The sequence below is a fragment of the Drosophila montana genome, unplaced genomic scaffold (assembly GCF_035044405.1).
Source record: "Drosophila montana isolate Dmon_TW-CO22-7 unplaced genomic scaffold, ASM3504440v1 contig_1417_1, whole genome shotgun sequence".
Taxonomy (NCBI): Eukaryota; Metazoa; Arthropoda; class Insecta; order Diptera; family Drosophilidae; genus Drosophila; species Drosophila montana.
The window spans coordinates 467,762-484,814 of NW_026996370.1; the positions used below are offsets into that span (position 1 = coordinate 467,762).

At 45.1% G+C, this 17,053-nt stretch overlaps 1 protein-coding gene and 1 long non-coding RNA gene across 2 annotated transcripts in view; both read left to right on the forward strand.

The window, feature by feature from the left end:
• Nucleotides 1-17,053, forward strand: part of LOC135429684 (uncharacterized) — a 68,923-nt gene that overhangs the window by 10,087 nt on the left and 41,783 nt on the right. The gene's annotated exons all lie outside the window — the stretch shown is intronic.
• Nucleotides 13,943-15,723, forward strand: LOC135429831 (putative inactive polypeptide N-acetylgalactosaminyltransferase 12). The gene is made up of 3 exons (XM_064684309.1): nucleotides 13,943-14,281; nucleotides 14,404-15,027; nucleotides 15,089-15,723. Exons 1-3 carry the CDS (start codon nucleotides 13,943-13,945, stop codon nucleotides 15,695-15,697), a joined length of 1,572 nt encoding a protein of 523 aa, XP_064540379.1. The 3' UTR covers nucleotides 15,698-15,723.

Here is a 17,053-nt window from a genome sequence, read left to right on the forward strand (position 1 = left end):
TCATAATTAAACAAAATTAAATGTGCAAAGCAGCTGAGCAAACGAGGAACACAGTTGCATTTCTTGAAATAAACATGAATTATAGAACAGAACATTTGTTTTGGATTGCTTTAAAGTTGTCTCTTAAGTACATTATTTAAAATTTAGTAATTGAAATAAAACGGAATAGTTACTTAAAGTCTGCGTAAAAGCGAACAGCATGCAAATAAGTTTTCCACTAAAACGAATTATGGCCCAAAGCAACCTAAAAAACCATTAACAATAATACTTATCATGCTCCACACTCTGGCACGTTTAGCACCGACTGCGACGACTACGAGAAGGAGTCCAGCCCCTCCGAAACCTGCTCGAGGCTGCTTTCTTCCTGCAGCAAATGACAAACTTTGTGCGTTTTGCACTGTATTCGAATTTAACTCGTTAACAAACCATAAAGTGAAATTTATGTTTGCTACGTGTGAGTGTCACTTGTTAGCTGGCCAAGCCCACGCCCAAGCCCATGCCCAAACCCGAGCTCGAACCCGAAACCAAATGGGGCTTCACCCCAGCCCAGTCCAAACGCTCGGGAGCAACAGCATCGACCTGCAATCCGAGAGCTCAAACTGTTAGCTTGGCCTTTTTATTTAAAAGTTATCATTAAACTTGGCGATGTGCATTTTGACTTTGAAGTTGTATCGTCTGCTTGGGTGGAAATATTCCGGACGGGGGACGGGTGACGGGTGACGGTTGCCATCCAATGCCATGAAAAACGAAAGGATAAACCAGACTTCGACGGACTGACAGACATGGCAGCCCTTGTGCTCCTTTTTGGCTGCATTTGACGCTTTGACTACGTCATTGCACGTCTGTAATAAAGGAACTGGGACAGGGACTGGGGCAGGGACAGCGGGGGGCACACGTTGTAGCCATATGCATGACTATAACTGATATTTTACGTGCTCCAACTATACACACATGTATCTCCGCCCACGCTGTGTGTGTGTGTGTGTGAGTGTGTAATGATTCGGTATATGTTTTATGTCCTTGGGTAACATAAATTGAATTTCACAAAATTGTTGAAGCATAAAACCTGCTTCAAGTGAATTTAAGCCAGCTCATTCTTCTATACTTGTATAAAATGATGCCCTTTTTTGTCTGTCATTGCCAAGTTGTGACTCCTCGCGTCTCATATGCGTGTGGGTCGTCTGTCAGAGCTATTGAACAATTTACTCGACCACAGCCAAAAACGCCAAAAGCAACAAAATGTTGCCAACTCACACAACATGCAACAACAGCAGCAGCAACAAAAGCAACAACAATATTAACAAGAACAACAAACTAATTTACAAGGCGTTTTGTGTTTAGGCCATTGAGCTAACAAAAATTGGCGTCTAAGTCATGTGACCCCCTCACAAGCTCCCTCTATCTCTCCCTCTCTTTCTCTCATTGTCTGTGGCCCGTTTGGCGCATCCGCCATTTGCCACACGCCGCCCACTGGCAGCCGCCATTTGCCGTGGCAATCGCCGCTTCCGCATCAATGCGTCAATTTGATACGCTTCGAGGCGACGGTTGCATACAAAGTGATATGGCATAACAGGATACGCAGGACACACACACACACACAAGACACAGAAAACTTTGCCTCTCGGCAACACACGCACACAAACACACACATACACAAAATGAAGAAAATGTTTGTATTTTCTTTTATTTGATTTAATTTAATTTTTTTTGTTTAGTCATTTTACAAGGAATGGTATTTTTCTTGGCAATTAACTAACAAGAACAGCAACAGGAAATAAATACTACAGAATGGGCGAGACAAAGAGAGTAAAAGAGAGACAGACAGAGAGACTGAGAGAAAGAGAGAGTCAGAGAGAGAGAAAGAGATAGAGGGCAAGTAACACCAAAAAGTCGTGAAGTTGAAGAATTGTTTCCTCTTTTGAAGGTGCGTAGACATATAATTTGAAGTATTTCATGAAATGGCGAATTAAATGTTATATTTTTTAGTGCAATTGCAGTGCAATTCCCGTCGTGATTTTTTCAGCGTGCCTTTTAGTTAAGCCAATAAAATTATTACGTGATTCCATTCCTTTGTTGTTTTTTAATTCATTATTAATATTCTGTCTATGTGAAAAATTGACAAGTGCTGCTGCATTTGAACCAGCGACTTTTCGCTTGTTAGTCCGATGCGTTGCTTTTGAAAATCACAATTAATTAGCTACTTTGCTTTTGATGTTTTTTATACAAAGTTTGACTACCAGTTTCCCCCATTTTCGAGCTGAATTTATCAAAACTCCTTTAGACTCACTTTTAACCCGCAGAGAAACTTCTGTAAAGCTTCGAAGCGTATCTCTTATAGCTTAGACCGTGCGTTGTTCACAGTTGAGTCAGTCAGGGAAAAGTCTTTTATTTATATAGACAATCAAACAGCTATATATCATGTTTGACCCAATTAGGGCTCCCAATTGTCCAATCATCACACGCTCATTACTCATACGCCGCATGGACCACAAAAATATATATATTTGTGTATATGTACGCTTCCCATTCGGCCAAATGAGCTAAATGTAGAAAATCATGGCGCTGATTTAATTTGCTTTACAGCACAGCTTCCGAAATATAAGAGAGCACCAGCACCAGCAACAACAACAACAGCCACAACAAGAACTATAAGACCAGGCAAGACGAAGACGTTAACCAGCTCAATATGTATGGCCAGCCACGCCCACATCGCACGTCGCAACGTTTGCAAATTGTTAGCGAACAGATGAAATGAAGGGCGGTGCGGTTTTAACGACAGGAAGTTGCTTCATCATGACGTCAACTACACTTGAACGTGGTTGCGCGGAGCTGGTCGAGGGAGCGGCAGCTCGGAAGTTAAAAGAGGGTTGAACTTAAAGCAACTACCAAGGTCAAAGAGACGCCAGGCCCAGGCCCAGGCTTGTGACTTGGCTGGTTTGCCTTGTGCCATTGCCATATATGAAGAGAAGTGCATCTAATTGACACTTGAGTGCTCCTGCTGCTGCTCCGTCAAGTGGCTCAAGAAGGTTGCGAATCCTTTGGAACTGCCAGCCTCGAGTACTCGCTACAGCCTCAAATTGTAATTGCCATTGGCCATTAAACGTTTCCGTGCTGAGGGACGCCTTTTCGAGGGGGGAAACACTTGCACACACACTTCAACTTTTATGGGCCACAATTTACGTGCGTTGCCACTTGGCAACAAAACAACAAAATGGCCGTAAACAGATGCCCAAGGCAGCCCAAACCATCTCCATAATTCATCAAATGACCAAACATTGTCAAAGGCAGCAGGCAGCTGGGGTGCCGCGAGGGGGGGGGAGGTCCGGGCTGGGGCCCGTTCGGGTCGTGGCGACTCGGTGCAAGCAAGCAGAAAAGGGGCAACAAATGAGGTGAATAATTTTATAAGCAAATGAGCAGATTACAAACCGAAAATGGCACAAGACATTGACCAGAATTTGACCCATCATATTCCTGACGGCCTAAAGCAGGACAACAGTCGGCCATAACTATAGTTGCGCCTTGAACCCAAAGAACAACGTTGTTGTCGATGTTCTCGTTGTTGTTGTTGCTTGTCGTTGTTTGCGCTTGTCAAACCAATAAATGTAAAATTTTCTTTAAGTACATATCAAAAGGGATCATAAAATAGACCAATAAATGTTGAATGCTGGCGAGAGTGAAGAGACACGCACACACACCTACACAGTGCGTGTGTGTGTACGTATTTGTGTGCGTGTATGCGTGTTTGTCATTGGCATAAAAAGCAGTCATCAACCGCATTGAGTTTTATTGTGCAGTTTTCTACTTGATGCCTACTTGTGACTGCCCCCCGCCCCCCCTCTTCCTCTCCCTCTTCCTTAGATCCTGCTCCTTTAGCACTTTATTTCTTGTATAGTATAATAGATGAGACATAAAATAAATATATATATGCAAATGTGTGCGTGTATATATGTATACCATTGTATTGTTTGCATTGAACGCTTCAAGGTGCACGCGCTTCACTTATTCCAACTGTGTGTGTGTCTCTGTTTGTCCCTGTGTGTGTGTGTCTGTGTGTGTGAGCTAGCACAACAATTGAAAATGCATATTAAGTAGATATCAACAATGGCAATGATATAGACCCTATGAATTTTAAATTGCCCCCATTCAAGTTACCTGAACTTTAACCTTTACAGCACGCGGTCAGTCAGGCAGATGATTTAACCCTTTAAAAAATGCATTATATTTTCTTATCTGATCAATTTTTTAGAGAGCGTAAATATTGATAAACGTTGTATTGTTTGTTTCTATTGCTTGGCATTCATCAGTTGGTTAATAGAATACAACTCTTGTATTCGATTTAACCCTCGTGAATTGAAGGTTTGACTAATTATTCAGATATTCATCATATTAATCGCAGCTTGTTTTTTGCAAAGCCTTGTTCCATCCACTTAAGAGACTGCACGATTTGGCACGACTTTGCTACTAAAATAAATAAATGTCAGCTGATTGTTTCGATATAGAAAAAAATTACATAACATTTTTAAAACTTTTTTATAAACAATTTTATACCCTTGTAGAGGGTATTATAATTAGAAGGAGACGTCCCCATAAAGTATATATATTCTTAATTAGCATCAACAGCCGAGTTGATATAGCAATAGACGTCCGACCGTCCGTCGGCCTGTTTCTTTGTGAACTAGTCTATCAGTTTAAAAGCAATCGTCTTGAAAAGGTGCGTCTTTCTGTTGCAGACAGTACATATGTCGGAACCGGCCGGATCGGACCACTACATTATATAGCTGGCATATAAACGATTACTAGTTAAACTATGCTGCTTATCAAGATCGAACTACTATATTCTATAGCTGTATCAGTCGAAAATTAATGTTTGCATGGCAAAATATTCACTTTTCCAAGATATTTTCATCAAACTCTGCATTCCCTATGCTCAGATATCTTCAAAAACGTAAGGCAAATGTCTCCAAGGATATTTAATGTTCGGTGTGCCGAAGACAGCCGTACTTTCTCGTTTTGTATTTATTTCCATACTTTTTAATAACTTTGACAAGCTTAGAACCTGTTTGTCAGTTGATTGTAAAATAGATAATGCGCATTACACAGCACTCACTTATTCAACACAATGTCGCCCAAACTGTAAGCCACTTCAATACAGTTGTGATGAGTCCTTGTGTGTGTGTGTGTGTGTGTGTGTGTGTGTATTGCCTGTCAAATGGCAGTTAAACTGTTGCCCCGCTTGGATAGCACGTGCCTTTACAATACATATATTAGCTGCTTTGTAGGCGCAACTGCTTAACATTCATTTGGTCAAAGCCACCACCGACTACCACCAGCAGCAGCAGCAGCTCCCCCCCTTACAAGCAAAACCCACCCCCAATTGACAATCTTCGCCAGCTTGGAGCAATCCGCTGCTCGTCGCCTTATCGCTTGGCCATGCGACGCTTTTTAAGTAGCCGCCAATGCGTTAAATTGTATTTTGTTATTATCAGAGAAGCCCCTCCGACTTGGTAGTTGTTGTTTTTGTTCTTGTTGTTATTCCATATGACACTTTTGCCTGGGCAGGGAGGGAGCGAGGGGTTGGATCGCACATAAAAGGCGTTGAAAGCGTCGACACCTGCGGTCGATTGGGTAGAGCTGAATGCGAGGTCCTTGGGCCGTTAGGTTGCCGATTTTGTTAGGTGTGCGGCGCATTATTGTCGCTTGCGTGTTTGCTAGTGTGTGTGCGTGTGTGTGTGTGCTTGCGTGTATTGTGCAATTTATTTTAATGCCGCACGCTTCGGGCGTCGCTTTTAATGCCAAACGCGTCGAGCTAATTTTGTGGCATTTTTATGCCCCCTACCTACCCGCCCATCGCACCTCGCCCTACTCAGCCCCACAGCCACGCCCCGCCCTTAAGGAACTTTCGTGGTCCCAGCTGTGCGATCATTTATTTTTGGACGATATTGCGCGGTAATTAGATTATAAAATATGCTATAAAATATGTATGCACAACCAGTGTGCGGCCGTGTGTTAGTGTGTGTGTGCTCGTTGGCTGTTGTTATGCTTTTCTGTTTTTTATTACACTAAAACATATGTAGCCACCCACACACACACACACACTAACACACACAACTCCATACACACATAAATACTGCATGCCTCTTACATTTAATGTCCTTTCGGACTTGGCGCATTTTATGCGGCACATCCTTTGACCATTTCGCGCCAGCGAAAGCGTTTAAAAGCCATGTAAAAGGATCTGCTCAACGTTGCATCAACCCAACCATTTACAAATTAAGCAAATCAAAGGCAAGCTCAAATGAGTGGGAAGCTGGATTGGGGCGGGGTAAGGGCTTCGTAGTGTAACGAGGTTTATGCTAAAAGCGTCGCAAATGCATAAATAATGAGATGTTAGCGTTGTGCTCTTTTTTTGTTTTTGAAATTGTAATATACCCTGTAAAAGGCAAGTCGTAGAAGTATTAAGTATTAAGGTATTAAGGATATAGCAAATGGGGGCAGGTATATGAAGAGGGCAGCTGTAAAAGGATATATAAAAAGGGATGTGATATATAGAGATATAGGGCAGATATAGAAGTATATAGGAAATGAAAGATATATTTAGACTGGCTTGCTGTAGAAGAATATAGAAGATGTGAGAAGATACTAGGATAGGGCAGCTGAAGAAGATATATAGATATATATAAAGCGCAGCTGCTGATGTATATAACAGATCGGTGGGTATATTAAGAGAGATGTAGAAAGATATAGTAGAAGAAAGTATATATACGCAGAGGGCACATGCAGAAGGTACTAAGGATATACCACATGAGAGGAGATATATAGAGAGGGCAGCTGTAAAAATACATATGAGAAGGGAATATATATATAAGAGGACATATGTAGAAGAATATAGCCAATGGGAGGAGATATTAAGAAAAGGCATCTGTAGAAGGTAGAAGGGATATATCAAATATGAAACGGGAGTAGAAAGTATTAAGGATTGAAAAAGGAAAGAGAAGGCTGAGACCACAGCTTAAGGCATTCCTTCAACCACATACCTTTGCCACACTATATGGTTATTTATCAGGGTATCGCAAAGTCGTATCACCCTTTGGATAGACTAGCCATTCGGACATGTTGAACTGCATGTTGTCTGTCAAATGCTTTGATGTGTTTCTCTGACTGAAGTGCCCTTTGCTATTGCTCACCCGCTCATTTGTGCTGCTGCTCTCCCTCAGCTGCCAGCTGTGGCGCTGTTTGTCGACCAGCGCGCCTTATAATATGGTTATATTCATAAAATATGAACTCTCTCTTACTCTGACAAGTGCCAGACAGGAGACAGTTTCCTTTGGCTGCCCGACCAACTAACTAATAGAGTAGCTTTGTAGCCCAGCATTTTGGGCGAATGTGGGTCGCGCAGTTGGGCAAACTGAATGCTGGTTTGACTGGCTGCCATTAGGGGTACTCCATTCCGCCTGCTGGTAACGTCGCTTTTGGTGGCCACATAAGTGTTTGGGTGTGCGGCAAATTATATTTGTACATTAAGTTCTCGCAGTGGCAACTCAGCGACAGCCAAAGGCGAAACTCAGCGATAGACGGCAGTTGACTTTGTTCCTTGCCAGCTCCGTTCCTCCACTCCTTCATTCAACATGGCGACTCCTTTGCGCCTCTGCCTGCGTATGCCACAAAAATTCCTAAGAGCTCATTAATTATTGAGATACTATAAACAAACTGAAGCTGAAGCTGAAGCTCTTTCTCGCACCGAGCCAAACGAAGTCAAGCTCGTTTGTGGTTGCCTACAGCCCAGGCACATTTGCTTTGCAACCGCTTTGTGCGGCTGCCTGACTGCCACCCCGCCCCACCCCCAACCAATGTCCTGCGGCCTCATGCCATCTGCCCCTCTCCCTCTTCCGCTCCCGCTCCCTTTCTCTCTCACTGCTGTATGCTGTGTGTATAACTAAAAGTGGACAGTTTTTCGCTTTGAGTGGCCTGGCAAATGGGCATTTCCCTTTCTTAACCAGTCCCGAGTTCAGTTGTTAAAGCCAAGGCAGCAAACCGGTTTAAAGCGAACCGGTTTGAACTCGGAATTTCAATCCGTACCAAATGACATGACTTGGTTTCGATGCGTTTTGAGACTTAGCACCAAAGAAACCATTGGATTATAAATCAATTATCAAGGTTCGAGCCTGGACTCAAGGTATAGTAAAACAGGATTCATGAACGCAACCTAATAGCAAGAAGTTGGTTTGAACCATCAACTTTTTGCAGCTTAGCTCAAACTTCCTTTGGAAAAGTAAAATTTTAGCAATCAGGTTTAATTCCAAGCTCTTTTATTATGCAACCACTTGATATTTGAAATGTGGTACCCAAAATATAAATAAGAGACTTGATTTCCGTCAGCTCGTGATTTTCTTCAGGCACAAAGTGTATTAAAGCTTCGTCTATATTGAAAGTAGTTTACTTTACTTGTTTTGCTTGCCTCATGCTGCCTTCTCCCCCTTTCATTTCATTCTGGTCGCTGCTTTACTTCATTTCGCTCACCACAAACGCACACACACCACACACACAACATACAGAACACACACACTCACAACATACAGAACACGCGCCTCTTGCCTTATTCATAATTTATGCCAGAAGCACATTGGGGCGCCCATCCGGAGCACCGGAAATGCCACCATATTTATGCGTGTGTGTGTGTGTGTGTGTGTGTGCATATATGGGCGCGTGTGTGCGGAGGCATTCCTTTGGGCATCGAATGGAGCTGGGGCCACAACGAGAGCAGGGGCCAGGGCTACGACAACGCGTGACAATAAGAGGCCACGGCTGACACTTGAACTGCGCTCTTATTGTCATTTATTGTTGTTGTTGCTGGGTTAAGCCCAACCCCAATTTGCACGCTCTTTTCCATAAATGCAACCCGCTGCGCTTGGGTCTGGGCTGTTCCTTTTATGGGATTGCCAATGGGAATGGGATTGGGAGTGGGAGTGGGAGGGGGCAGAAGTATGCCAAGTGGACTGAGCGTATTCTCATTCTTAAATTGTTTCGCCAACGGTGCTAAATGGCACACAGACACACACACACACACACACACAAGCACACAAGCACACGGAAAGGTGGTTGAAGGGGAGTTAAGGCGGCATTAGCCATAATATTTGACCCATGCGCTGCAATTAACGTCACATAGAATAGACAGCACACAAATTAGAGTTGAGCTCCATAAAGAGAGCCCAAGTGTATAATTGTTATTGGCCTTGTGGGCAGGGCAGGTGGCATCGGGGGTGTGGCACTGGCAACTTGTTTAGCAATTTTTACTTTCAACGTTTTTTCTTTTCATTTTCCAACGGAGCTGGCAGCATTTTCCGAAGCCTAATCCAGATGAACTTTCTCTCTCTCTATATCTCGCTGTCTCTCTTGACCCTGACGCTTTTAACGAGGATCGCTGAATGGGCTTGTGCGGCTGCTTGACTTTGCTTTTGTTAACCCAATACATAAGCTTCTATTGAACCTTTCTAGCTTGCCGGGAATTCAGCAATTCAAAAGCAACAACAGCAGCAACAGCAACAAATCTCATTGCACTTCACATAGCTCAATTTTCATTTGCCCGATTTCAGTTTTTTTCTTCTGTTTTTTACTGTGCATTTTTTTTTTCAAGTGTTAGCTTTTGGGTGCCATAGAAATCGCCAATCGATTTCATTTCTTTGCCGCTGCTCGAACCACCCATTTCCATTCACCAGCAACCATCCCTTGGCTCAACCTCCCCCTTTCTCTTTCAGGAATCGCGTGCCTCTCCTGCCTTCTCTGTGTAATTTCGCTTCAAACACTTTTGGGCATGTGATTTGCTCGTCTCGCTACCAGCAGCAGCAGCAGCAGTAGCAGCAGTAGAATTTTTTGTGATTTGTGTGCCTGTCCAGCTGCCACCTCCAGATCCGGAATCAGAGCAGCCCACCTACTACCCTGCCCGCCCAGGCGCAGAGCCGGCCACTGCAATTTTGTAGGTCAATCGCAGAGTTTTTTCTTTTTTAGTCGGTTTTCTCGCACGCAGACGCGTCACTGGGGCGTCCGTTGTTGGAAATGTGATTGTGACAGTGGGCGTGCCAGCTGCCACGCCTACCACAGTTGTCATGCCAACTGCACTGCATACATGCCTCCTCCTCCTTCTTCGCCGCCTCCCTCCATTACCCCCCCTTCACTCCTGCGTGTTGCATGCAAACGTCTCGGACAATAAATTCGCATGCGTTTCCAAAAACTAAAAATTTGTGCTTGGCCAATTGCTTGGTGAGGGAGGGAGGAAATGGTGCCCAAGGGGGAGATGGGAATGTTGGCCGAAAACGCCCTGGGTCGTCGCTGCCACCGCATAGTGCATATTTGATTTTATCTGTTAACTCTTTTAGCCACAAATCCACACAACAACTTCCAATGCGAATCGTTGTTGTACGCCGCTCGCAGCTTCACTGCATTTGACAGCAGGACACCTCCCCGCGCCCCACATCCCTGCCAGCCCTTGGTCGCTGTCCGCTGTGTTGTCTGTACTGATGCCAATGCCGCTGCCGAATCTGAAAAGCCCGAGTCAGGCCTAGGCCTAGTTCTGTTCCTGGCTCTGGCTCTGACTCTGGCATAAATGCATGCGTACATCCAGGGACTCTGCTCGTATCTCGCCCCATGCTCAGCATCAGCCTTGCTGCCGTTGTTGTTGTTGTTGTGCCCGCCTACCCAATTTGTTTTATGGCACAACCACACACACAAACACACATGGCTGCCTTTTCTGGTGGAAGGAGCATAGCGACTTTACCATGCACCCTAGAGTATATTCAGTTCTAATAGTGGACTAATAAATTAATTTCCTATTTTTCCTATTTTACACACGATCACGACTTATCGTAAACATGTTTTGCGTAATTAAAAGCTATCAATCCATTATTTCCGGTTCCACATTCCAAACTTTTCGTTTCATCAAGCTAATTATCAGCCGCAGCTAACTTAACAAGCAGCAGAAACAAAACAGTGCTGCCAGATCGCTGCAATAGATATACATTTAATTATTCAATTAGGGTATGCCTGTTTCGGTGTGACCCCACGCTGCGCTGTGTTTAGATTTTTTGAGGCCCCATCAAAATTTATTGTTTATTGTGCGTTGTGCTATGCGCAATTCATATTTTTGTCATAGTTTTTTGGTCGCATCTGAGTTTGAAGTTTGATTTGTTTGGCGGCCCGCATAAAATGTAGTTCATCAGGTTTTCGAGCACGCAACGCATATTGCCTTTGATTTGCAATATTGCAGCGGGTCAGCCAAATTATTTAATATACGATCCAGTGTCATTCATGAAACTGAGTATGTATATATGTAGGTATTTATTTATGTGTGTATGCGTATGTTGTCATGGTATTTGGCTGGCTGGCATTGACAGCTCTTTGCCGTCTTTTGTTGCCATTTTAGTGCAAATATTTTAGACAAATAGCTGGGTACAAAAAGAATACGCCGTGAGGCTGCCTCCAAGTTGCCTCTCAATTGCAAAAGTCCAAGCAGCAAGTCAATGCAAAGCAAAGAAAAACATAAGCATAACAACAACACTTGCAACAAGAACAACAACAACACACATACACATTTCAATGAGCTGCTTTGGCATTTATCTCTATCATGTTACAAATTGCTCAAGTGCGGCAAGATATTGGAGCAACAACAACAGCAACGAGAAGCAGCAACCCGACTTTGACTTGGTCCACGTTTGGCTTGTCTTTGACCACATGGCAGAGCAGAGCAGACAAACCTTCTCTCCCCCCCCCCCCCCCTGGCCCCTGGCCGCTCAGCTACCCTCTGCAGCCAGCTAACAAATCATTCAAGTGTGCGTCCTGTGTATGTCCTGTGTATATGTGTGTGTCCTCTCTGAGAGTGTGTGTGTGTGTGTGTAGACAAAAGTTTTCCAAAGACAAATAAAACTGTTAAGTGAACTCTTCAGTTTGTTGCTGGCTAACGGGGCTGACAGGCTGACTGTCGAGCTGCCCCCCACACCACCCCCCCTCATCCGCCCTCTCTTAGGAACGAAAGGGGTTGTAAATATCGAAATTTGTAAATATGCATGAAATACGGGCATGTTTAGCATTTGCAAACATTTTCTAAGCTGACGTCCCCCCACACCCGCCTTTCGTCCCGCACAAATCCAGATACACCGCAGGCAATAATACTACGCACCGATCTGGGTACTCTAACTTTGTCAGGTGGCAACGCTGCAAATTGGAAATCTCTTGGGTGTTTTTTATAACTTGTTTGGGAGTCTTTAATAATATAGTTTGCCTTATGCTGTCTGTATGCGAGTTATATAAAATCTTAGTGGAGCATTTATCGATCTCCTCCGAAATGTTTACATACACCTAATAAAGGGAATATTATGTTAAAAGTCTTTCAATCTCTTTTCATATGTAGATATCTTTAATTTGACTAATGCCGCCGATATATTTATATATACTTAAAACGGGGGTATTAGTTGAAATTATGTATGAAAATCTCTCAATCTCTTGCGATCCGGGGATCCTGAGTCGTTAGATAGGCTAGTAATAACATATAATAATAATAAGAATATTTGAAATCAAATATATAATACTTTAAGTAAAATAATAATAAAGTAAAACAAATAAAATAAAATAAATAATAGAAATAATAATAAAAATCCTGCACTGCAGTCTATATTAGGTTACGCAATTTAGCGTATTCAATATTCGTTGCACGTCCCAACAAATTCGTCCTGATTTCCCTAGCTCATGGGCTGCTGTTGCCTTGGCTTACTTCAGTTACTTCAGGTGCGGAAATAGACTCTCCCTTGACCTGTCTTCCGCTTTGTGCTCGGCTCTCTTCCGTTTGCTATGACAATGTCCGTATTGTAGTTGAGTCAATATATTATACATTGTTGTCCCTCTGTCTTTCCTTGAGCTGGACTGGTATGGGTAGAGGGTGTCCTGCTAACTGATGGCTCCTAAACAAGCGTTTAGAGCTTTGTTAGCAGTTTTTCAAGTGAGCAACGCTTGAGAGCGGCAAACCTGGGGAGAGAGCGAGATGGGGCAGCAAAAAAAAGGGAAAAAAGTGCACAAGTAGCACAAAATGTCAATGTAAATAAATAAATTTTTGAAATGTACATTTCTCGCTATCTTTGCTGCTATCTGTGTGCCGCCCCCTCGCCCCCTCGCCCTCTCTCCACCTGCCCTTGTAAATGCTGCTGCTGCTGCCTCTCTGTTGCTTGTATAAACGTATCTCGATATCTACATATGAGGCTGCTGCTGCTGCTGCTGCTGATATTTCTCTCTGTTTTTGTTTTGCATGGCTTGTTACTACCATTTCGCCCCCCTCCCCGCTGCTGCACGCCGCGCCGCCCTCTTCGTCTACACGCATTTACAGATAGCTACACATGTTCAGGTTGGCAAACACATGGCGTATACGTAACGCTGTACCGTGGGAAATCGTTGTTGTTATTGTTGCTATTATTGCTGTTATTTGTTATTTGTTATTTTTGTACTGTTATTGCTGTTGTTGTTGTTGTTGGCTTTTCACTGTTATTGCTTGGGCATTGGGAAAATGTCGTTCGTTTTAGGCTTTTGTCGTAAATTTCTCGCCCTCTTTTTGTTGTCTTCTTAAATGTCATAATTCAAATTGCCAAACCTCTCCAAAGAGTTATTTAGACATGTTTCCATTTGACAATGGCTTAATCCTTGCAAATATTTGTGAGACACATTTAAATACCCTTCTAGAGGGTATTCAAATTTGGTCATGATATGTGTAACGCATAGAAGAATATATATTGTCTCCTAAAAATGTTTGTTACTCTGATAAAATTCTGTTGCGAGTTCGGTTCATTGGGTTATGCGACTGCGACAATGCAATTAGCACGCCTCGATTGGCCATGAAATGCAGCCAACTTGACTTGGACTTGGACTTGAACACATTCAGTTTTTAGTTGCACTCTGCATAGTAGAAGCGATGCATTATCGGCCCTTTCACTGGCAATTGTCGCAACGGGCGAGCCGACGTGGTCGGCTCAAGTTGTGGCAGGTTGCAGTGAGTCTCTTGTTGTTGCTGCTGCTTGGGGCGCTGCATCAGCAGCTGAGCCATTGGGATGGCTTGGTTGAGCCACTGCCAGCCGCGGGCATGGACAACATGCCCGCTGCTGAAGTTGGCGCATTTGCCAGGCTCTGGCTGGAGTATGGCTACAATGCCTGGCTAGCTGAGCGCATTCCAGTGCGACGCGGGCTGCTGGACATGCGTGATGATCGCTGCCTGGAGTACAGCTATCCGAAGCTGAGCGCACTCATGGAGCCGGTGTCCATTGTCGTCATCTTTCGCAACGAGCAGCTGGCCATGCTGCTGCGCACGCTGCACAGCATTGCGGACCGATCGGATCCGGAACTGATTGGCGAGCTGCTGCTGATAGATGACCACAGCGATGCCCGCAGCAGCGCTCCAGGCAGGCTTTCAGGGCGTATGTGCAGAGGTATATTCATGGAGCGGCACGTATCTTTCATCTGGAGGAGCACGTGGGCTTGGTGCGAGCGCGCCGCCTGGCTGCTGATGAGGCCAAGCTGGAGACGCTCATCTTTCTGGACGCGCACGTCGAGGTGAGCGAGGGCTGGCTGGAGCCGCTGCTGGCTGCCATCTGGGAGGATCAATTCACACTTGCCACACCACAGCTGGATCGACTGGACGAGGAGACGCTGGAATATGTGCGCGTCGTGGAACGGCGTGGCCTCTTCGACTGGAGCTTGCGGCGGCGCGAGGTGCCGCTGACATGGCAACAGATAAAGCAGCTGCCGCGACCGTTTGCCACAGCTGTGCTGCGCACCTCTGTGTTTGCCATCAATGCGGAATGGTTCAATAAGCTGGCACATCTCGACATGGAGCTGAATGCACCTGCTGCCGCCGAGCTGGAGCTGAGCTTCAAGGTGTGGCGCATTGGAGGACGCGTGCTCCAAGTGCCCTGCTCCCGTGTGGCCCATCTGCAGCCCAGCGATCTCGGCTACATGCAGCGCTATGGAGATCTTCAGCAAATGGCCCGCGAGCATTTCAGTGTGAGCCAGTTCTTATCGAATTCGATTCAAACAGTAAACCATAACTGGCTGTCGCTTTTAGAGCTACAAACGTCTGACGGAGATCTGGCTAAGTGAGCCCAGGTACAAATCTGTGGTCTATCAGCATCAGCCACAAATCCTGCAGGCCCACTTGCCCAATGTATCTAAGCTGCAGGAGCTCATTAAACGAGTCGATTTCGAGTCCTTCGATTGGTATTTGCAGCATGTGGCAACCGACCTGCTGCGGCATTTTCCACTGCTGCCTCGCATTGACCTGGCGCACGGCACCCTGCGACCCGCCCACCTGCCCAGCCACTGCCTGACGGCTGATTTGCAAACTCGACGCATTCATTTGCAGCCCTGCAATGCCGTCCAGCAGTTGACCCAAAACTGGACCCTAAGCTCTCTGAATGATCTGCGACTCGGTGTCGATATTTGTGCTGAGGTGCAGCCCACTCAATATGTGGCACTGAGTGCCTGCCACACGCTCGGCGGTCGCCAGAGCTGGCGACTGGACATGGACAAAAATTACCTGATTAGCAATAGGCACTGCCTGGAGTTCAATGTGCGAATGCGGGTGTACGTTAGGCGCTGTGACTACATGAATCAGCGCCAAATGTGGTTCTTTGAGCACACGAACGTGGCAGCAATAAAGACAAACGACTTGTGAGTTGGGACAAACTGGAAACTTGAGATTTTTCTCTTTATTATTCAAAATTAATATCAGTTTTTTCCCTCAATTTGTTGCTCCTTGAGTTTCACTCAAGCAGTCAATGACAGTTTTACATGCACATGCTCTTAATGCGGTGCAATACTCTGCTGTAGGCTTAGCTCACGTCACAGCGCCATCTATTGCTATTTAGTCAAGGCACCAACCATTGCACTGAGCGCTGATCGCTTAGCAGCTAAAAGTATGCTACATTTTTATATGCGCCCTTTGAGGTATGCAACACTTTCTATAATTCGCAAACCCCTTCTCATACAAAATTATTTCTGAAACTTAATTGAAAATTGCTTCACGACAGAAATAACTTGTGTTTAGCTTGAAACTACGTTAGATATGTTACTATTTTTAAGCTTTCATGCGAATTGTTGTTGTTTTTATTGATTAAAATGCCGCTGCAGCAGCTGCAATCGAACATGATGCAGCATTTTGTGGGCTGGCACTTGTCCCGGTCTTCTTCTAGCTGCAGGGCGCGGCTCAGCAGCTCAGCGGCTCCCGTTTTGTAGAAGTATTTTAGTTATCGGCTCGCTCGCAGCTGCCTCCGCCTTGCCAGCTTGTTAACGAGCGACACACGCAGCAAAAATCATCAACTGTTTTCAAATTGATGCTATCAGAGTGAAATGATAATTATCGAAAGACAAATGGTACGGCTGCCTGGCTGCCTGGCCGCCTTCCCGGCATCGAATCCGTTTAGAAATGCAACACTCAGCGGCAGTCCATGCGTCCAAAGGCAGATAGCAGCCACAGATAGAGGCGGTGGCAGGTCTCAGTATGAGTATGAGTGCGAGTCAGAGTCCGAGTCCGAGTACGAGTACCCGCAGCACGGGCTGCGCTGCGCTGCGCCGCTTGCTTGGCGGAATCCATCAACATGTGTACATATTTCAAATCCAATTTATGTACTTGCATAGCCGAAACGCAATTACTTCGCAGTTAACGCCCAGCCGCAGCCACAGCGACAGCCACAGCGACAGCCACAGCCAGAGCAACAGCAACAGCCGCAACCACAGCCAATGCCAAAGAGATGCGTTGCAAATCTCCACACGGCCAAAGTTGCAGTTGCAGCAACTGCTTTTGCTGCTGCTGCTGCTGCCGCTGCTGCAGCATAAAAATCAGCGCTCAGCTGCAGCAACTGCCGAGTGGCAACTGCCGCCGGTTTGTGTTACCAACTCGTTGGCTTGTAACCGATCCTGCGCCTATAAATTGCAACCAATACACACGGCGGCCCATACCCGCGGCTGCTTGTTATACACTGCCGACGAGCGCGCAGAGCTGAAAGCATATCAACTATGCCAGTCGATATGG

Excerpts from the sequence above, each read along its gene's own strand:
- LOC135429831 (XM_064684309.1), top strand. The coding sequence starts at position 13,943 with ATGCATTATCGGCCCTTTCACTGGCAATTGTCGCAACGGGCGAGCCGA. Across the intron at positions 14,282-14,403 it reads TGAGCGCACTCATGGAGCCG|CGATGCCCGCAGCAGCGCTC; the intron begins GTGTCCATTGTC and ends AGATGACCACAG. Across the intron at positions 15,028-15,088 it reads TGGCCCGCGAGCATTTCAGT|AGCTACAAACGTCTGACGGA; the intron begins GTGAGCCAGTTC and ends TGTCGCTTTTAG.